The sequence below is a fragment of the Sabethes cyaneus genome, chromosome 2, assembly GCF_943734655.1.
Source record: "Sabethes cyaneus chromosome 2, idSabCyanKW18_F2, whole genome shotgun sequence".
NCBI classification, from domain to species: Eukaryota; Metazoa; Arthropoda; class Insecta; order Diptera; family Culicidae; genus Sabethes; species Sabethes cyaneus.
In genome coordinates, this window is record NC_071354.1 from 102,406,742 (window position 1) to 102,430,229 (window position 23,488).

Below are 23,488 nucleotides of genomic sequence, written 5' to 3' on the forward strand. Positions count from 1 at the left end.
ATTGCAGTTCATTGAACTTGGTGTTTACTCTACTTTTTCGGCGACAATCCGCTTATCAAATCCATGCCGAATTCCGGAGCCGTCTCCACATTTCTCGGTCTTAGACTGCCGCTTTCCAGTCGCCTCTAACACCCACTGTTCTAGCATATTCGTCAACAACGCTCATCCAACGGGTACTGGATCTGGCTCGAAGTCGTCACCTCTGCCGGGTGTAAGAGTCGGTGACCTGGGCCACGGAGGTCTAAAGGATTAATTTGTTTAATTTTTGTCATCGTTTGATTCATTTTTCAATATATCAGGAGTAGTTTGAATCGATCGTCCCACACACCAGCAAACAATCCACAAGAATAGTCAACAGTAGGCTTCGATACCCTAAAGCACGCAGCCCACCTACCTCCCATCGAATTTCCACACCCAACCACCAGGAGGAAGAAGGCGAATTCGCGGGCGGCTAACGGGTGATTAGAGGCGAAATAACTGATGATTGGCGAGGAGATAGAAATATTTATATACAAGCCAGGGCAATGACCGGGAATTAAAGGGAATGACCTGAACGAAATTTAGAAAAGGAATCAGATGCGAATGATCATTATCCAATAGAAAGCCAAAGTGAGAAGACGTATTACTCTAATTTTAAGTATAGTGTCAAGTCAGTTTAAGCTGCAAAGATCAAGTGCCATTGCAAGTGAAACATATATGGACAACAGGTAAACTTTCCCCTCCCGGCATTCCCACTATACGCATTCGCTATCTCGCCAATCATCTAAAGCAGACATTTTATCTATTAACCTGCAGAACCCTGTGATTTTCGGACAGACCAACCGTAATTTCGGATTATACAAACCGTCATCGCCATTGGCCGAGACAAGCCACCGCACCGCCATCGTGGTCTTACAGTCGAAGGACTTTTGGTTGCCGCGTTATTCGCCGTTGTTTCGGGTTTCCCGCCGTTTGCGAACGGTATTCGCACTTCCGGCATTTGTACGTCGTCACCGTCGCCGTTTAGAACCACTCATCGCTATAGTCGTGGTCCGGCAATGGAGATTACCAGTGTCGCCTAGTTTCCCGCGGCCCGAGTCGCCTTGTTTGCCAGAGGAATCCGTGATACCCGCCAAGTTAGAGGAAGATGGAAATTGCCAGGATTCGAGGCCCCAGGGCCCCGGAAGTGAAGTAAACAGAATGTTAGCTAGATTTAAGAAAGTGGGAGAAGATAATAGAAAGTAAAGTTTGTGAAAAGCTAAAACCCAGTGACTTTCAATCAAGCAATTCCTGATATCCGCGAAATTCTATTAAGTGTGCCGACCCTGAGGTGTTTGTCATCGGGGAGTCCTCTAGACGCTCGCTGCTAGCTTGCCGACAGGTACACGGGTACTTTGCCAAATATTGTTTTCGCTGATCTCATATCCAACATCCTTGTTACGTGGCCAGTCCATTGTAGTTTACCGTGTTTTAGTTGCTTGACAATATCCGCATCCTTGTATATTTGGTATATTCCATGATTCATGCACCTGCGCTACACTCCTTCGTCTAATATGCCGCCAAGAATTGATCGAATGATCTTACGTTTAAAAATGCCAAGAGCTCGTCGGTCACTCCCTTTCAAATTCCACGCATCGCTTCGTGGCTGCAGAGTATCGCCGGCAGAATTAGCGTCTTATAGAGTGCGGGGTTTTTATGGAATTACTGGCTGCCGAACCTCAGCTGACTACGTAATCTGTAGAAGGCTCTGTTGGCAGTCGCTATCCGCCTTTTTTTCACGGCTCATATCGTTATCACATATTACTAACGTACCAAGGTAAACAAATTTGTCGACCACTTCAAAAGTATCTCCATCTATCACCATCGATCTATCACACCCGAATAACTACCACGCTCTCTGTCAGCCACCATATACTTTTTTGGTTTTGGTAGAATATATGATAAGCCCCATCCTCGCAGCTTGCTCCTCAAAATGCGTGTACGCTTCTTCCACAGCTCTACGATTGCCACTGATGATATCGATGTCAGCCGCGAACCCTAGGAGCATATGAGGTTTCGTGATGATGGTACCGTTTCTCTGTACGCCTGCCCTTCGAATAGCACCTTCCAATGCAATTTTGAACAGCAAATTCGATAGTCTGTCACCTTGCTTCAAACCATCTAACGTCACAAACGAGTCCGATGTCTCACCCGGTATTTTGACACGTGATTGTGAACCATCAAAAGTAGCACGTAACAGCCTAATCAGTTTTGTTGGAGAACCATGTTCAAGCATAATCTGCCACAGCTCATTTTGCTTAACTGAATCGTACGTAGCCTTGAAGTCTATAAACAAATGGTGAGCCTACAAGTTGAATTTCCAGAATTTATCGAGAAACTGTCGCAACCAATCCCTTCTCTTGTCTGGTCTGGGGGTTCAGGTGAAGGAAATCTGCTGATCACTCTATGTGAAAAAGATCATTGAAGCAACGCTTATTAAAGTATGTGTTCCGTTCGCTTGGCTCCCATGTCGTTTCGCTAGTCCCGTAATTTTCCAATACTCTAATAACCATCTGCGAAGTCTGTCGATAAAGAAGGGTCAACCCAGGGCTTTGCTTTGGCTCCCACCATAGTTTGACTCCTTCAGTGGATCCGAGCGGGTAGAACAAAGGAATAATATCAGAAATCTCCGCTGCCGACGGTCAACCGATTAACAGCTCGGATATCGTTGGCTAAGCTGCGTCGCCATGAGCCTCTTTTTTTACGAATAAAGAAATCTGCTGAGCACCTTCGAAGATACGGTACTATCAGACACCTGAGAAGACAACTCAGGGAGTGGGGTTTGGTATCCCGACCCCCCTAATGAAGCGTGAGGATCCGGACCCACAAAAACCGTACTCGAGTCTCCAGCCTCACCTTATCGATATTACTTCAGGAAGGGGCTATTGAGCTTAACGCACTCGCTTAGATAAAGATAACTACTGGACTATGGTAGATAGGCTATTTATTTGTCGTTGATCGGCTCTCCAGCGGTTTTGTAGCTCAAGTGCAATCTGGTTAGCTGCCGCATTGACCGCTCCCCAGACGTCCGAGCTGGGTCCTGTCCGCTCACTGCCATCATGTTGCTTCTCGCGCCCACGAAACGGGGGCATATGAAGAAAGCATGTTCTGCAGTTTCTGTAGATACTGTCTAAAACAACCATGCCTGACAGAATCTGTGTCAGGTGGAAGTTAACTTCGCCGCGGCGCCTGTTGACCCACCCGGATAGTTCCGGGATAAGTCGATGTGTCCACCGACCTTTTGTGGAATTAGACCATGCCCGCTGCCATGTGGTCATCGAGGCCGATCTTGTGGTACTCCGTATGCCTCTAGTTCCACGTTGGTTGAAGCACTTCACGTCCTCGCTGATGATGATGCGAATAGGCATCATACCCGCTAAGACGCAGATTGCGTCATGCGAAATTGTGCGATACGCACTCGCCACTCTCAAGCACATCAAACAATAGGTGCTTTCCAGCTTGGCTAGATAGCTTTTGGTACCTAACGCCGATGACCACACCAGCTCGCCATACCGGAGTATGGACTGTACCACGTCGGTTAATAGCCTTCGCTCGCTGCCATATACCGCAGAGCTATTACACATCATACGAGATAATGCCTAAATAGCTGTGGAAGCCTTCTTGCATGCATAGTCGACGTGGCTCCCGATCTTGAGCTTGCCGTCGACCATGACTCCCAGGAGCTTTAAGGACCGCGTTGACGAAATAGTGCAATCCCCGACGCTGATATTAGCTTGCTGCACCGACTTGCGGTTGTTCACCACGATAACCTCCGTTTTATGATCCGCTAGCTCCAGTTTCCTGGAGCGCATCCAGTCTTCGACAATGCTTATACAATAGGCAGCCGTTAACTCAACCTCTCTAATAGATTCACCGTTGACTTCCAAGGTGATATCGTCCGCAAAGCCGACAATCACCACCCCTACCGGGAACTTTAGCTTCAACACTTCGTCATACATGACGTTCCACAACACCGGGCTCAGTATGGAACCTTGCGGAACCCCAGCGGTGATTGGAACGCACTTCTGACTCTCCTCCGTGTTGTAGCATACCACACGATTCTGGAAATAATTTTCCAGAATTCTATATAACGACACCGGCACTTGGACGTTCCGAAGCGAGTTGGCTATGGAGTCCCAGCTAGCGCTATTAAACGCATTTCTCACGTTGAGCGTGACAACTGCGTAATAACGGATACCTATCCTCTTGGGCTGGATTACCTCCTCGGCTATTTAGTGACAGCCAGGATGGCATCCACCGTAGATTTGCCTTTTCGGAAGCCGAATTGGTTCCTTGACAGACCGTTTGTACCCTCCGTGTACTGTACGAGTCTGTTAAGGATAACCCTCTCGAGCAGCTAGCCGGCAGTATCGAGCAGACAGATCGGCCTATATGACGAGGGGACACCCGGAGGTTTTTCCGGCTTCGGTAATTAGGGATTTAGCGACCTCAATGAATTCCTCGTTCGTAATCGTCGCTTCCTCCCCGACCTCCAAACCGCCGTCGCCCACGTTACTTTGGATGTTCGGCTGGGAGGCCGACCATCCTACGCTATGGTCTGAGATACTGGAACGTCGGCCGTAGGACGACTCAGCGGCCTAGGGCCAGGGCCTTAGCTCGTGGCGCGGAAAGAGGCCCTCTATGATCCGCTCCAGCATCTCTGGCGATTGCTCTACGGGCGCCATCACGCCCTTGGTCTTTGCCATTACGACCCTGTAGGCAGCACCCCACGGGTTCGCATTGGCACTAGCACATAATCTTTCAAAGCAGGCTCGTTTGCTAGCTTTTATTCCACTCTTAAGCGCTGTGCGTGCAGCAACAAGTGCTACTCGACATTCAGCCCTGCCTTCGTCCGAACGAGCTCTTTGCATAATTCTCCTCGCACGAAAACACACTCCGCGGAGCTCCGCAATTTCATCTGTCCACCAGCAAGCCGATGATCTCCCATACCTAGGTCGACCTTTCCTAGGCATGGTAGCGTCACACGATCGCGACGGTACTTCAATCTCGTTATCTGATCGACGCCATAGCGAACCACCTGATGGTCACTGTGAGTGTAGCCATTGTCTACTCTCCAGTCTCCTATCAGACCAGGACTGCCGAATGTCACGTCGATGATAGACTCCGCATCGTTCCTACTGAAGGTACTTGTGGTGCCGAAATTGGTCAAATCTACGTTGAGCTTTGCCAGAGCCTCAAGCAGAATCCGACCCGTATGGTTCGTGCGACGCCTTCCTCATTCTACCGCCCAAGCGTTAAAGTCTCCCGCCACAACCACCGGCCTAAGACCAGTCAGCACAACTGATACTTGGTCTACGTAAACTGCTCGATAGACCATCTCGGCGGAGCATAACAGCTGCAGTAGAACACTACACCCACTTTGGCAACCGCAAATCCCTCGTCTGCGGTTGACACAACCTCTTGAACCTGGAACCTGCTTGTCGTTCATATAGCCACCATCCCAGACCTATCCGAGACCCAGTTGCTGTTTCCGGCAGGAACGCGATATGGGTCTGAGATGGTGCTTCTCTGCATATCTCGTTCGCCCTTTTCTTAAGGTTCTCTCGATCCATCTCCATCTACGTTCACAAATTTCTGTTGCTATTGGCCATTGATGACATCGACAATGGGGTTCCTCGTTGGATATTTAGTTGTCAGGCCACCAGGCCCGAATGACACATTGAATGTTGCTACGCCAGTTACGGTACGGCATTCAGTTAGGTCTCCTTTTTTAGGGCCTTTGGCCTGTCCATCGGTCACTTTACTATTGATTATGAAAAATCGCTGGTTTCTTTCTTCAAATTGCTATAACTCTGGGTCGGTAAAGAACATCTCGTGGTTTTGAGAGATCCTTATGTAAAAAAATCTGAGGAATACGATGGAGTTGGAATTTTTTAAATCAAATTGTACTCATTGAGAGAAAAGTGCAAATTTAGTTTTTAAATTGAATTTAAAAATATTTGGCAGCACTGCCCCTAAAAACTATTTTTTTTTGAATTCCTTGGCCAATTTCCTTTGGAAAAATAAAAAAAATGTCTTTCTAAACCTAGTATTTCCAAAGTTACAAGCAAAAAAAAATAAGAGGGTTTGACGAAAACGTGACTTTACATTTTTGAAGGCGGTATGTACTCCCGATAATCGAGGGGACGTGCAATCAGCAGAAAACTTTTTTTGCTTGCTGACCTGAAACGAGCAATCTGGCAAAATTTGGTTCAAATCCGAGAAGGTTGATTACAAGTTTATAGATTTTCTCGGTTACTTTACGTGGAATGAACCTTAATGAACCTTAATGACAAAAATCTTTGCGAGCCGTGGCTTTGATGAAACGATCAGATAATCTGATCTGAAAATTCTGAAAAGATGAGAACGTATCCATGGCTAAATTAGCTACTAATGGGGCAATAAAAAAAACAATGCGTAGTGTTTGGTATTATAGTGATTTTCAATTAAGCAAAAAAAAAATAACAATAGGAATGAAATAACTAAAAAACTTTATGCAAAATGCAAAAATTATTTAATCGATATTTCAATTTTACTTTTTTTGGCGCCTGTGATATATTTCAATGTATAGCAAAAAACTAGTTTTATGTTTATATTTGGGTCAAAAGGCAACCAACTTTGCGTATCAATCCCTGTCAATTTATTTTCTCCTCATTACACGATATTCCTTCAGTACAGGGCGAGCCAAATTATGCCAGCGAAAAAAAAACAAAAAATCCGAAAACTTTCCTTTGCCATCGCTCAAGTAAACAATAAAAAAAGTTGCATAACTGTCGCCTGGAAAAGTTCTTGCCCTTAGTTCTTCGGCTTCGTCGGCAGTATTTCACACCGCAAAAAAGAGAACGACTTATAGGACATCATCGGTTCGGCAGAGCAAAAGTGTAAACCAAGAAAATAACACCCACTTCTCTGCACACTGCATCTAGAGGTGTCATGATAGGTACACGGGCAATTCGATAAATAATAAATTTGTTGATAAGTGTGGCATACAGTTTGGTGAGATAAAATTACACCCTATAATAAGGGAAACTAAAGTTAAAAGCAAGATTGCGTGCCATTGAAATCACTGTCCGGTACATTTCATGTTACGAAACTACAGACATAGTATTCAGCTGTGAGTGCAAAGTAACAAAAAATCAATCCAATTCACAAAACTGTAAAAACGATTCGGAAAGTTACTCAGTACTGATCAAACAGCTAAGCGATGGTCTTTTTTTATTTCTCTGGTCAAATACGGGACAGTAGCAACATCGAATCGCAAATGGAAAACGAAGCAAAAAAGAAAGCTAGAAAACGCCGGTACAAATGGACGAAGAGCCCAACTTCCAAGAACAACAGTTCCCACAGCAACCGCCGCAGAAGTGAGATGCTGATTGGGGCCACACGGGAGTAAATTGAGTTTTTTGCTGTTCTTCAGAAAAGCCTGCTAAACTGGTTTACTTGTAGATCGGCAGTCGAATAGGATGTAAATCGAAAGTCGAAGGTTGATTTGTCGATGTTCGCTTCTGGTGTGTAGTTGGTTTTGTTGGGTTTTTCTAGTCGAAAGCTAGGAAATATTGAAGAGATGGAAACGAGAATGGAAGCAAAATTACGCAAATCAGAGATTACAATGCTTACGAAGTGAAAAGCGTTGTTACAAACGAATTAGTCAACTGGAGCGAATAATGAGACTTTGCGAATCGTTTCAAGACACACATTCTCGGTGAATCCTTTCATTAGTAGCAACCACTTGTAATAATATGTCGCTGAGGAGATATAAATTAATTTAACTGCAACGTGTCGCTATCACACTATCTGTAAACAAGCTTTGTACAGACTTAACATCACCGATGAAGGAGCGGACCGAAGATTCTGCACTTGCCATCCTTATTGCTTGTTCGATAATAAACATGTTACAAGACGCTCAGGCCAAGACTGGCCGCAAACATAATGGGAAAATTACCATTCTCGCTTGGATGCACTATTACTTCCTTGTTCCAGCTTCAATCCCCGTTAGTTGCAAACGATCGCTTCCCTGAATTAATGATATTGTTTGTTGTTGGCGAACAATATGCTAAATACTTCATTTGCTTATTTGTACGAAAACAAAGTGAATCGACGCCGGACAACATGCCAGCTCGGGTTTCTTGTTTATTCGAATCTATAAAGGGTGAATTTTCCATATGATATGCATTGGAAAAGATTGGATGTTTCAAAACGTAAGAAGGAGCCAATTCAAGCATTAAAGGGATTTCATTTGAATTTTTGTGTACAAATTTACAAGTTTTGCATTAACTTAAACAGTGTCTTGACAGTACCATTAGTTTATTGTTAATCTTAATCTCGAACTGCTAAACCTTCGTCCTACTGTAGCCGAAGCTTCCTTCATAGCTGACCTCTTAAGTGCCAAAATTGACTGCCTAGACTTACTACAGTCCCTCAACAAATATTTTCGGTGTAGGAATTTGAGAATTTATTTATTTTTTCGTCTTCCTGCGATGCCAGTCTGCACCATCAAATAGTTGGTTCCGCGTTCTTTTTAATCAGTGGTTCAATGTGTATGATTTTAACTTGTCTCGCCTTGTTTAAAGAAAATCTTTTGCTAGTGCTGTAATTTACTGTTAATATTGGCTATTTTTCAGTATCTTTTAAGAATGCTATGTATCATTTAGTTTTATCTTATACACTTGCAATTTCATTTACTTCGATTCCAGAAGATTCCGTTATATCCTCCTGACTGAAGTTTCTCGAGCGTCTTAGTAAAATACGAAACCTAAAATTAAATAAAAAAGGAAACTTTCAAATTAAATTCTACCATGTATATTTATTCGCGACATAAATATATATAGTAGTTTTTGGAAAGTTTTCTTTTTTATTTAATTTCAGGAATAAATAACGAGAGTTTCCTCTAATTGTTTCGTATTCTTGACACTCGGTAAGGAGATATTCCATCGAAACTTGTGTTTCACAGTGCCGGCACGCATGCTCCTCCCTTTTTTCAATTAGCGGACCATAAGTCATCCGGGTATGCTCGATCCACAAGCGGGAAAACAGCCTCTGCTCACTCCGATCCTTCCTATTCTTTCATGCCGCCGTAGATGGTTTAATCTTTATAATTTTCATATCCCGAACTTCATACCACATCGAATCCAGAACCTTCCTGCACCACCGAATCCCGTCCGCTGCTAGAATCTTGGGATTAATTATTCCGCTTTCTCTTCTTTTGTTGGTCATCGTATAAGTATATCACATCGATTCCGGTATGACCTGGTATCCAACACAATACAGCATCCTTTCGTTGCATTTCTATTTGAGCCGCTCTTATCCAAGGATGGTTGGTGATATTCTCTCGAATTGTTGAGACGCAGATTTTTTTTCTCCTCTGTTGGGTACACTTAACACTGCGTCTATTATTTTGAACTATTGTGGTATGTCCCGTTTTATTATTTTACTATACGCTTCAGGCTTACCTACCACTTATTGAGGAAGTGACAGGCTGGTAGCTAAAGCGAGACATGTTCCAATCAGGGAATGCCCTGACTAGGTTTATGAACCTAGTACCCTGATCGGCGACGCCAACCAGATTTCCCCTTTTTGAGATACTGCAGTCTGCGTACTATTTGTGCTCATCGATTGCAGAGCAAGGGTTCCGAGGTTAAATATCATCTTGTACGAAACTGAGATTCCGAAGATGATATTTACTCGGACAACATCCTGTCGCAAGACCGGTAAGCTTGCTGAGATCTCTCTTATTGAGACTCAGCAACTTTTGAGTAGCCCAGGGGTGGATACTCGACGTTATATATCTTTAGATTGTTTGAGCCATCCTACTGGCCATAACTGGTCGGCTCTCCTTTTGTTTCAGCCCACCGTCCAGCACACAGTCAGAGATCAGCCAGAGTGAATCTCGACCCGTGAGTAGAGAGTTGGAGCCACATCTTCGTTTGTCGACTCACGAGTCGGCGTGTTGAGGATAGACGAGGATCAGGACTAAACCTCTGCTCTGCATCGTTCAAGTCCTGCTCATCGCCTACCCTCCTCTCCACCTCATTCGTTTCTTTGTTTTTCGGCAGAGAGAGCTTGCACAGTAAGAAATCGTCCACTGCATCAGTGACCGGCTTGATGCAGCAAAGGCAAATTGCTGTGGAGGGCGCCCTGATACTTCACAGGCTCCGTTGCCACCCCCCACCCTTCCAGAGGGGGAAGGGGTCACAAACTACCGTAGAAAAAAACTTGCGTCCAAAAACCCCCATATGCCACATTCGGTTCCATTTGCTTGATTAACAGTCGAGTGATGCAGAAATTTGTGTTTCATTTGTATGGTATCCCCCCCTTCCAGAGAGGAGAGAGGTCTTAATTCGCCTTAGAAAAAAATCCTGTCTCTAGAAACCCCCACATGTTAAATTTGGTTCCATTTGCTTGATTAACAGTCGAGTTATGCAGAAATTTTTGTTTCATTTGTATGGAAGCCCCCCCTTCTAGAGGAGGGAGGGGTCTCAAACCATGCTAACAACATTCCCCACATCAGACGTAATGCGTATGCCAAGTTTCATCAAAATCCGTCGACCGGTTTGCGAGTCTATACCGTTGCCTTCGTTTCTCTCCACTCGCTGCTCAACACTTTCTCAGCTCTTCTCTTAATCCCTCTACGTTCTGTTTCCCTTGTTTGTCTACCAAGATTAGTCCTTTTTGGTGGCATAGTATTAAAATGTTATGTTAAGTTTTGTAAAATACAGACAATGCTGCAAAAGCTTTGATTTTAGGTTTGTAAAATTCAACAAATTAATTGGTGTTGACATGAGATTGCTTTGATGTTTTTGCTTTTTCGACAGTAGTGAATGTATGCGATTGAAATGAAGTTTGTTCCATATGCAGTATTTTCGAAATTTTGAAAACTTTCACATACAGAAATTGAACAAAACTATGCTAACAACATTCCTCACATCATACGCAATATATATGCCAAGTTTCATCAAAATCCGTCGAGCGGTTTGCGAGTCTATACCGGACACACGAACAGCATTTCATTTTTATATATATAGAAGATAGATGGTTGAAAAAAGTAAGAATATGAAGTAAGCCATAAGTGCGTAATGAGAAGTGAGCAATGGGGTGTGGGTAACGAAACGTGACTAACATGGAGTGAGCAACGAGATGAGATGAGAAGTGAGCATTGGGGATTGAAAATTGAGAGTTAAGAATTGAGAATTGAGAACTATGAATTGAGAAGTGAGGGTTGAGAATTGAGAATTCAGAAGTGTGAAGTGAACAGTGAAAGGAAGTGAAATTTAAGATTAAATAGGTAAGAAATGAGAAGTGAATAGTGAGAAATGAGATGTGTGATGTGAAAAGTGAGAAGTGAGAAGTGAGAAGTGAGAAGTGAGAAGTGAGAAGTGAGAAGTGAGAAGTGAGAAGTGAGAAGTGAGAAGTGAGAAGTGAGAAGTGAGAAGTGAGAAGTGAGAAGTGAGAAGTGAGAAGTGAGAAGTGAGAAGTGAGAAGTGAGAAGTGAGAAGTGAGAAGTGAGAAGTGAGAAGTGAGAAGTGAGAATTGAGAAGTGAGTAGGAGAAGTGAGAAATGAGAAGTGAGAAGTGAGAAGTGAGAAGTGAGAAGTGAGAAGTGAGAAGTGAGAAGTGAGAATTGAGAAGTGAGAAGGAGAAGTGAGAAATGAGAAGTGAGAAGTGAGAAGTGAGAAGTGAGAAGTGAGAAGTGAGAAGTGAGAAGTGAGAAGTGAGAAGTGAGAAGTGAGAAGTGAGAAGTGAGAAGTGAGTAGTGAGTAGTGAGAAGTCAGAAGTAGAACGTGAGACGTGAGACGTGAGACGTGAGAAGTGAGACGTGAGGCGTGAGACGTGAGAAGTAAGAAGTGAGACGTGAGACGTGAGAAGTGAGAAGTGAGAAGTGAGACGTGAGAAGTGAGAAATGAGAAGTGAGAAGTGAGAAGTGAGAAGTGAGAAGTGAGACGTGAGAAGTGAGAAATGAGAAGTAAGAAGTGAGACGTAAGAAGTGAGAAATGGGAAATGAGAAGTGAGAAATGGGAAATGAGAAGTGAGAAGTGAGAGGTGAGTGGGAAGTGATAAGTGAGAAGGAGAAGTGAGAAGTGAAAAGTGAGATGTGAGAAGTAAGAAATAAGAAGAAGTGAGAAATTAAACATTAGAAAATTCTACTTATTTAATAAGTAGTGAGAGTGAGTAGCATTTCTAAGTAACTGCGAGAATTTGGCCTCGTGTTTATTATGCCTGTCGTCTGCATGCCTAGTGTCCATATACCTCGCGTTTGCGTGCCTTGGTTTGTCTAACCAGTTAACTTCCTCAAAAAATTAAAACAATTATTTTACAAACTTTTCGTCTTTTCGATGTTGAACAACTGACGGGGAAGGCCTAAAAAAATACAATGAGATTTTTTTAATCATAAAAAAATAAGCTTTTGTTTGAATTGACGGAACGTTTACCTCTGTTTTATGCTAGGAGCGTAAACTCTGCCTACATTCATTTTTCGTGTTCGTTAAGGTTAAGCTGTAAAGCCCTCAGACAATTGATTGACTCACATTTAACAATTTAAATTTTTGCGCCCTCGATTTTTAACCTTTACGTCCCCGACATCAAAAATGAAGGTACTTTCAGTTACACTTTTGGCTCTATCTCCACTGATTTTCAATCGATTTTTATGCAGCTAGTCTTAAAAGAACTACATTAGATTGACCTTTAATGAAAAAATATAGAGGACCACATTTGACAACACAAACTATACTAGCTAGTTCAATTTAGTTATCTCAAGTCGGTTTTTACGCAAATGATGCAAAGGAAAAAAACAAATCGCGTAAAAAATGTACTTTTATTCGAAAGCTGAGAAGATTTCGTACCAAAATTTCTTACTTCATGAAATTTAGTAACTTTTCAGCAGCAAAGTGCTTGGAAATAAGTGTTTCCAAGGAATTTTATCAGATTTCTCTAAAAAAAACGAGGTAAAGTTGGTCCCTTTTATCATACAATTTTAAGTGATGAAACCGTTTTACAATTCGTTCTTTGACGTGAAATGGTAATCTTTGTTAGTTTCCTTGCAATTTAGGGGAAATGTGTATAATGTGCCCCCCCTAAGAATAAATATATCTTCGTTATACTTCCCCAAATTAACGTTACAACTACGAGTATATGTTGGTATTTGAGCTGAAAACCAATTGCAATTGTTTATTTCATTTAGTATTGTGGAATAAATGTGCTAGGAATTATTTAAAAAAGCACCCAAATGTTGTGTTTCTCGTTTGCGCGGGGTAAAATGCCCATTGCGGTAATTTGAGTATTTCTACCAGTGACAGACCAACTCTATTTTGTAGAAAGTAAAATTATTTCCGTTGTTTTCAAAATATCGTATTTTTATATAAAATAAACCTAGTTTCGGCCTTCTGGTGCACTTTTTCTTTTCTGCATGGGGCACTTTATACTGCAACTGTGGCATTTTGCACTGCGTAGTTGAATTACCTGAAATTTGGACGATTACTCTACAATACTAATTGAATTAAATAATGGCAATTGATTTTAACTTAGATCTGTTTACCAATGTTTATAACCACATTTGGCAAGGGAGGCAAATTGAACCACCGCAAGTGGGGCATATTGGCCTACTTTTACTTATTTGAAAAAATATGAATGTCAAAGTAAATCAAGCGTTTCATACCGTTATTTTTGGCAGGGATGTCTTTTTGAAGTTCACTTCACGCAATCGAATTGCAATAACCGGTTATTTACAGATTTTGACAAGAAAATAGCTTATGGAAACGACGCCAAAAGTTACATCGGAAGCTGCTCAAAAACAAAATTATTTTTGTTTTGTTTTTACATCATGTGACAACTGTCATATTTGCATAGTAGGCTACTTCCATCAAATACTATGGTTTCTGGGTGGTTTTACATTTTAATTTCATTATTTACAATTCCCCTACTTTTAAACGTATCGTTTGAATGTTGAATTAGTATCTGTAAACTGCACGAATTCATAAATCACGCATAGCACATTAGATCACCGCGTGCAACGGACACGCATAATCCGTTGTAGATTTTCCGACCGTCAATTCCCTAATGCAAGTGTGTAGATACAAATCCAGAAGTTGTTGCAGTTGTTGTTGTTATTAGTTTATTAGGACTTTTTAAACGCAAAGCGTTCATTCGAGTCCGAACAAAATTTTACATCAAACGAAAACTCGAGTTAAACATTCAAACTGAGTTCAACCAACATTACAGAACTACTTTATAATATTTGGTTCAATAACGACACAATTTACTCATGTTTGATGTTAGTGGTAATCGATAATTGCCAGCGTGAAATCGAATCACTTTATTAGATCTAACGGTTACCTGATGACAACCGCTAAAAACTAATTCGACGGTGTATTGTCGTAAATGTTACTGAATTAAAATCATTGTGCAACAACACGAACACTTCTGTATTAAGTAAGCAACAGTAGAGGCTAACTCTCATTTTATGAAAAACATTGTTGTTGCTGCTGGTGTTTTTCATACCTGTCACATCATGTCCGTCGCACGCGGTGATCTAGTGTCCTATGCGTGATGTACGAATTCGTGCAGTTTTCAGATACTAATTCAACGTATAAAATTAAATTGCAACGGAACTATAACGTTTCACACTAAAGAACGAATTGTGGTATGATACCAGAGATTCAAGTTGATTCATCTCATTCATATACAAATTTGGGACATGCATAATCCTCTCAAATCCATGTTTGTGATTCATTACATTCATTACATTCATACGCGTTCCGATGTCCTCCATTTATTCTTCAGAACGATAGTGATAGAGTTGATTTGTTTCAACCAGAGCAGCATAAATAAATAAACTCTAAAAACCACTTATGCATGTGCTACACCTTTACCAGTGAAGCACTTGAACAGCCAAATAAAAATACAACCAAATAAGCTTTTGCGTTTATGTAAACTATCAATCCATTAGTTTTTAGTGGCGGTCACCAGGCAACCGTTAGCATATCATAGCAGAGCATAGTTCGACCGCCTGTGAGTTTCCCGCCCTGAGATTGCACAAAGAACCATCAGAATGATGCTTGAGAGTAGCAGATCATTCTCAGTGTACATTTTTTGGTGATCTAATTCTTTGTGATGATCAATAGCAAAGCAAAGCTGGCCACGCCCATGCAGGTCAAATTGGGAGGGAACGGAATGTTAGTCCGATACTTACTGCTTCTAGAAAAAACCGAGAAATCCTCTGCATCATCCACAAGTGTCACAGGAAGGAACTGTTGTTAGTAGTAAGGAATTAATCTGGATCCACCGAGGCATGTGGTGCGATCACTGTTTCGATTCGTTCGAAATCGTGCGCGGTCAGTTATTGAATACCGATAGACATTTGTTGCTATGCACGAAAGCTGTCCTGAGACAAACGTGTCTATTTGGCAATGCATCAAAAACATTGACTGTACGAGATACCTTTTGGCATCCTTAGATCATAGAACATGCCTTAAAACTCTGACTACTAGGAAGCTGTATAAAAGCTATCAAGCTTTAGAAATAACGCGCGATGTTCCTAGGTACCTATTTACGATGTTCCTAGTACCTATTTCACGATTAAAGTGCACGTTTATAAGATTTCAATAAAAGTTCCGGTTTGTAAACGCATCATTGCTAAGTGAGCTCAAATGAATTCAAAATGTCCTTCTAAAACAACCGCTGTCGGAAAAATGCAACGAGCGAGACACAAAAGCAAACGATGCTAAATTACCATACGAAACGATTCTCAGTATGTAAGCACCGGTTGTATGAGACTAACCTGGTTATTCGGAAATTTTTTTGTAAATTCAGTAATAAAGAAAATTAAGATCAAAAATACACCTTTTTCCCTTTGTTATACTATAACAAAGGTTTATTTTGTCGAAAAACACGAAATTGATCTGAGGCCCGGAGGGCCGAGTGTCATATACCAATCGATAGGGTTCGACGAACTGAGCAATGTCTGCATGTGTGTGTGTGTCTTTTTTTTTTTGAAGGAAGGAAACGCACGGAGACGGAAGGGCACACTAATGATATATTGCTACATCACGTGGCACAGTGTGGGACTCTAACCCACTAAAAACTTCACGGGCGTCTGACCTTAACCCCCCCGGAACTACCGTTAAGTATTACTTCGGGGGGAGGCTGTGTCTGTACACCCCGATCCGGAGATGACCGTCATAACGTCCACTCCTTCACAGGCACCCTCGCAGCGTTCTGCCATCCTTGATGCTACTACATGCTCTTTCACCGTCCACTTTCCTTGCACCTGTCGAGACGTGTACCGATCCAGAGATGGCGACCGTCATGACTTCCATCTCCTCACGACCACACTCGCAGGGTTTCTTGTTGGGCTCAGCACTGCTCCGTCGAGTTCGCCACCACACTACCACTTCATCTATCAAGACGCGAACCGATCCAGGGATAGTGACCAACATAACATCTATCCTCTCACGGCCGCCCTCGTAGTGTTTATGTCCAAGCTGGGGGTGTGTGTGTATGACGTTGTTCGTCCGTAAGCCTTTACGGAGTTTCTTTTATAAAAAAACTGTCTATCTCTTAGTAGTTGCGAAATATATTGATTTGTTTACTTGAGGACTCTTCTCTGTAAAGTCGTCAAATATTGCAATTTCGTATTTTTTTTTAGATTTTGGAATTAAAGTTAAGTGTTGCGGTTTTTTTTCCATGTGTGGACTCATTACTGCGACCAGTATAGTTGATCTATTGTAATATCGCCCGGGTGTTTGCTGTATGACCTGCACTACATTTCTTTTTGCTTTAATCGCTATTGAGTGAGCGATATGCTTATTTTAAATTGTATGCGTGCTTGCGTGTATTGGGGTTTACCCTTCCTTCAAAGCTTGATCTACTTTACCCACTCATTACTCGCTGCCAGCACTATCCCATATTATAGCCGTCCCTGGCGAGGACTCATTCGGACCTCTGACCAGTACACTTAACTATAGGAGGGACATTTGCACTGTCAAGAGGCTTCAGAGGGTAAATATAGAATTCAGCATGAAGGAAGGGTAAATGGAGGGGCCTGAGAATAAACCCATGCTAAAGTCACTTGACATCGAATGGCTTGATTCTACTAAGATTCGAACCCACAACCACTCGCTTGTCAAAGCAGACTCGGTAACCTTGCGGCTACGGAGCCCCCCGCGGTGTTGCGGTTGCGGTTTGTATTTGAATATGTATTTTGGAGTTATTGGATGCAAAAATAATGAAAAAAAGATAACTGCTCAATAGCTTTGCATACAATTTTTTATTGCTTTTGTTAGAAACACACATTTTCCACTAAGGTATTCTGTATATTAAATGCATATGCATAGTATATTAAATACGCATTGATAATATATGACACAACTTGAACAAAAGTTGAACCATGTCCCGAAGATTTGTCGATTTCTAACTCAAATGACAAATAAGATGGTATAACAAAGGTTCCTTTCACCAATAGGTGGATTTAATCGTGTTTTTATAAAAGGTGTAGCCTGAAAAATGCATAGTTAGGGTTTATTCGACTGTATAATTTATACATATGTTTATTTCGAAATTCTTTCAGCACAAAAACTCTTCAGTGGTATCTCTTCTAAGGTTTAATTACGCAAAATGCCTATCAATTAACACGAAATGAATCTGGAGAAGAATTTTCAAAATCATGGCGAAAGGTCCCACTTACCCCATTCGCCGGGGCAAGTGGGACCTATATTCAAATTTAATTGAAAAGCATAAAATTACAAAAAATTGTGTAAATTAATATACGGCAACGTTAAAGCATAGCAAGAAGCAATCAAAAACAATATTTTTTACGAACGGTTCATCCAAAAATTCCGTAACAAAATCAGGTCACAAATGGGCGACTTTATAATAATTAATATAAAACACAGATCGTGAGCAATTACGATGTACGGTATCATTGTAATAAAATATAATTGAATAACTATGTATCTAAGTCCTGCAAGACGAAATTTATGACTAACCTTTGTTTAAGAGCTCGAAAATACGATAATGATCTGTTTGTTCTACCATGCCCAATACGGTAGAGCTACTAGTGAAACAATCATAAAAGATAGTTACGCTATAACAACCACAACACTTTATTGTTTGAATCCCAGTTGCAGATTAGCTTAATTATATCAACTTTGCCTTTACAGATTCAATTAACATCGTTTAGGTGTAACCAAAATGTGACCAAACTGTTTGTTCCCCCATAAGCCTTGTTAATGAGCTTCTTTTTTGGTTTAGTCCTCTTCGGTTTTATTTTAAAGCTCTACTTATATGATTACTATGTAATTGAACTAAAAATGTTCGGCAGTACTGCTAAAAATGTATTTAGACACTAGGTTTTGTGCTGAAACTCTTTATTTTTAATAGGTCCCACTTGCCCCGGGTGCTCTGAAGTGCCGATCTTATTTCGACCCATTTATTTAATGCCGTTTGTCAAATTAAACAACTAGCTCTCGGGTGTAACTTGTTAATACACTCATTATGTTTACCTACTGTAAGAAAAACATGTAATTTTTTGAAAGTCTGATGTCAAAATATCACTTATAGAAAGGTGCGTCAAACTTACAACGCAAATTGAAAATAACACTCAAATTTAAAGTCCAATTTTGGTGTGTGGATAAATAATTTATAATTCTAATACATAGGTTTGAGTTGTATCTTTCATTTCTAGAATGGTTCGGTTGGAGAAAATGAGGTTGAAGAGAGTTATGAGCTCCGTTCCCACTTACCCCGTATTCCCACTTGCCCCGGTGTACCTTAATAGTAATGGTACTACATAACGAACCATAGTTTGAAAATATATATATCGAGAGATATTATGCGCACGCGAGATTTACGGTGGCTCGAAAACCTCGTGACAAACTTAAATCTATTAAACCTTAAATTAAAAATCAGGTACAAAGAAGCGTGCCAATATAGTCCCTAAGTTGATAAGCATTTCCTCCTATCAACACTAATATGCAGAGATATAGCGCCCTGCACGCGTAGGCTGTCACCAGGCAACCGTTATATCTAATAAAGTGATTCGATTTCACGGTGGCAATTAATGACTACCACTAACATCAAACATGAGTAAATAGAACACGCCGGTATTAAACCAAATATCATAAAATAATTCTGTAATGTTGGTTGCCATTAGTTTAAATGTCTAACTCGAGTTTTCGTTTGATGTGAAAATTTTTTCGACTCGGTTGTTAATGATTGGTGACAGTTTTACGGTAATTATGTTAATGAAAATAAAATTAAATCACCAGTTCATGTTTACAGACATGTTTTCCTTTCAAAGGACTGATGTTTTCTGAGACCAGACCAAAACTATAAACTATCTCATTTTAATTTGACACATTTCATATATTTTAATCGCATATTTAAACAGATTTATAAACCATTATGCTTAGGGCTAAGGATGAGTTAGTTAGGTAAGGCACGGTATGGTCCTTGAAGATCGACTTTTCGCTTAATCAACTATCAGTCTATCTCAAGTGATTTCCGCTCCAGAATGCCGTAATAGAAAAACGAACAGACACAATAATAAAGAATCTTTCATTTATTATTCCACAGGTACAACGATGGTGATTACTATCCCGACGGGGACAGGTCGATGCAGCGTAACATGAATGGTCCCCCGCCTTCACGTTATAGCGGACACAGCACGGCCGGAAGGGAACAGTACCGCGATAGAGCCGCCATCGAGCAGGAGCGTGGCTATCCGGAACAAGGCAGTGGTTATGTTGACGATAGATACAACACCACACCGCAACAGATGAAACGGCAAATGCGAGGCGAATCGGTAGGAAGGGAACTCATTCAACCGAGAGGCTTACAGAACTCTAGAAACTCGGACGGTAACTATCCGGTTGACTATAGAAATAATATCCAGAAGTCTCCAGGTAATAACATCCCTTAAAGCCTTTTTGATTCTATACGGAACTGAAAGAATTTTTTACTAGCAATGCGAGCACAATCACTTGATCGTCGGGCGTTTCGTCGGGATCCGCAGATGATGGAGTTCGACGAAGAGGGCGGGCCAGGAAAACCACCTATTTTATGCAACAAATACGCTTTGGACGACATGCAGGAGCGCAGCAGCATGGAACGAAGTCAAGCAGGACCGCGAGTCCGGGGCGGCGGAGACAACCGAGCACCAATAAACCCACGGAGCCAATCAATGCCTCGGCATTCACGCTACGGTGATAGATTGATGCCGGACCGATTACCTTATTACAATGAGGACAACGAAATGGAAATGCATAATATACGAAAGTCTTCAACCGCGACCGGAAGACGCCGTGAATTTCGTCCTGGTAAGAGGCTATAAAGTTAGCTTCTATTTATCAAGTACATAAATATAAATGTCCCCATCTAACACCAGTGCTAGTCAGCTATGTGCCTACCTACGACACCAAGTTGCACCATTACAACAATATATTTCTAAGTAATTTAGCATACCAAATTGATTCCCAGCCAAGAAAATTAAGTTTTCGAGCGATAACTTAGCACTGATTATGCGTTTTTAATTAAAACCTGTTCTCGCAAATTTCTTCGCTTCCCTCTTGAGGATAATTTAAACGCTTGAAAATAATTTCCTTTCCTTTTCTCTCTCTCTCTCTATCTCACCATTTACTTGGCCTAACTCGCTTCCATCTGGCCAAATGTGACCAAAAGTACCATCGCCGTCACCACGCATAATGTCACCGATGGGATTCGCGATTCACAGACAGGCGCGTCATCTGCAGACCGTAATGGACGACGGTTCGTTGTACGACGATGACTGGGACAGCGGGGAACTGCCACCGTCCTCCATCGTCCGGCCAGTGCCAATCTGGTTGTGCGTTTTTCTGGTTGTCAGCTACATAATTGCGGGCGCCTTCATGTTTTCCAAGTGGGAAGAATGGTCCTTCCTCGACTCGGCCTATTTCTGTTTCATCACGCTAACCACCATCGGTAAGTACGGGCAGATGGAGTTTACTGATGGGTAACTAACTGGTTGATGTGCATCAGATCCAACGGCCATGTCCGATGCTGAGCGGAAAATGACGCCATGTAATTACAATTAATGCAGTCTCAGAGCTAGAATGCACATAATTCGCTTTCAAAGTTATTAAAAAGGGTGGCTCAGATTGATAGAAGCGGTTTATAAATTGGCTGAGATATTGAAATGAGTATAAGCAAGTAAATTTTGTGCGCTGTTTTTCCATTCTCAATTTCACAAGTCGAATTACTCGAAACTATTAAAATGCAAATCAAGAGGAAGCAGCTTGAAAGCAGAGCACCGCACTACTTTTAATTATAACAATCACTCCAATTTTAGATCCACATTTCACCGGGAAAAGAGGGTTTCATTTGTGTTCGTCGAAAACACGACTCGACTGTTTGCGCTGGTTTACACGGCATGAGTTAATTTAATATCCGCAGTTATGAAACGATTGCAGATTTTCTGCCCAAGCGCTGTCCCAGGTAAATGTTACTTTGCCACTACGGGGGAAAACAAACTCCAAAGGAAAACATCGTTTTTCCACATCACCACATTCTAATTTATTGGATACATATTGGTTAAAATATTGTTCCGCCCACAAAGTTCACCATACATAACTCGCCCACCGTTTTGTTTAGGTTGTGTATTTGTGACACTTGAATCATTCAAAACGAAAAAAAAATCTATTCAATTATTGGAGACACGACTTATTCCTTGCTTTTTTTCGTTACTGTAAATAAAATATCCCATATGGTCCCATTCGAAGAATTAAAGGGTACAAATTGATTTTGAGTTAGACAAGCGCACCTAGTCTTAAAAGAACTTGTCCGTTGAAAAACTTTGAGAAAAATGGATTTTTACATTTCAGATTTCTATTCTACAAACTTTTGCGTTCATATCGATTCTAATTTTGAGTGTTGATAAACCATACATAGCATCAAAAAACTCTTTGTGATCTTATGCGTATGGAATTTAAACCATGATTATAAACGCCAAGCTTGCACATGAATTTCTCTCGCTATTATACATGATGTTGCTGTTGCTATGCAATATGTGAACCAAACTCAGCTGACAGCTGAGGGATCATTCAATAATGACGTCCATTGCTTATGAGGGGAAGGGGATGTCAATTTTGTGACAGGTTGTGACAAAGGGGGAGGAGGGGGTCTAGGAAAATGTGACATACGTCGAAAAAATTGCATTTTCATCAAAAGGCAGCAAAAATATGTTTCTCAGTCATTCATCACTCATTGATTTATTTCGATTTTCGAACTTATTGTTCCGGCTGACGGCGCTTGAAAGTCAGGCACAATTTGTCAATGTTAACTAGATAGACCACGCGTTACATTGAAGGATCATTTTACACATCAATTTCAGTTCATTTGCAATCAAAGTTTCTAGCTTTTTACTAAATATTGGATAGAAATGTATGTCATGATGGAGTGAAACCTGCTTCGCCGACGCAGATTGAAGCGGAGCCGTGCTACTTCAATTGAAAGCAAAGCTTCATTTCATGAATTCGTAACAATTTGAAATTGAATGTTGTTAGAGCCCTTGATCGCAGTTATTATTTTTTATTAATTGTTATTTTCTATATTTTTTTTAATCATACATTAACTCTTAAAAGGTTAAGCTATTTTTATAAACCACTTTCAACACGCTTTTCATTATTGTTTTGAGTTTGTAGGACGTCCAAAGGGGGGAAGGGAGGTTGAGTTTTTTGACACAATCGGACAGAGGGGGGAAGGGGGGGGGATCTAAAAAAGCAGAATTTTGGTGGACGTTATATTTGAATCGTGCCTGTGAGTATTTTGCGTTATTCTCAACAGCATTTCTGCAATGAATCAGAGAGCGCAAAAAGTTTATCGACCATGAGTAAAACCTAAAGCAGCAAAAGATGTCGCATGCTTTCATTAATTAAGATGACAAACATGTTGGTAACATTTACGTTTATTTTTATTTCACGGGAATCGACATTTTCTTAACTAGAAAGAGAAAAGCACAATAAGAATTAGATAAACTGCTGTTTTAGCGAAGACCCCTGTGACAAGAAGACTGGCAGCTCTGCCAGTAAATGGGAGACACTAATGGTAGTTCGCTCTGCCGGCCAAGCTGGCCTCTAGATGCATCTGTGTGAGTGAGTGCTAATATTCATACCGCCATGCCAACATAGTCGATCAAACATCAAAATAGAATTTTTGAGGGCTTACTAACACTCATGCAAAATGGGTGAGCTGTTGAAAGTACAGAGACTGTAGATTACAAAGGTGCCGAGACACTCAAAATCCGCTAAATTTTGAAACAAAACTCAGAGCACCATCATAAATAAAGGTAACTCTCCGCTTTCGTTCAAAATTTAGTGGTTTTTGAGTGTCTTGGCGCCTCTGTAATCTACAGTCTCTGTGGTTGAAAGAGTCGGGTCGAGCGGTCGCGCTTTTGTTGTAGGAGTGTAGTATTGTGAATTTTTGCGGAATTTTGAAGTCTGAAATCGTTG

General features: G+C 41.3%; 1 protein-coding gene across 1 annotated transcript in view; it reads left to right on the plus strand.

Annotated features, from left to right (window-relative positions):
* Positions 1-23,488, plus strand: part of LOC128735782 (uncharacterized) — a 140,781-nt gene that overhangs the window by 109,469 nt on the left and 7,824 nt on the right. The window contains 2 exon segments of the mRNA XM_053830268.1: positions 19,581-20,323; positions 20,685-20,963. Coding sequence (XP_053686243.1) covers positions 19,581-20,323; positions 20,685-20,963 — 1,022 coding nt within the window.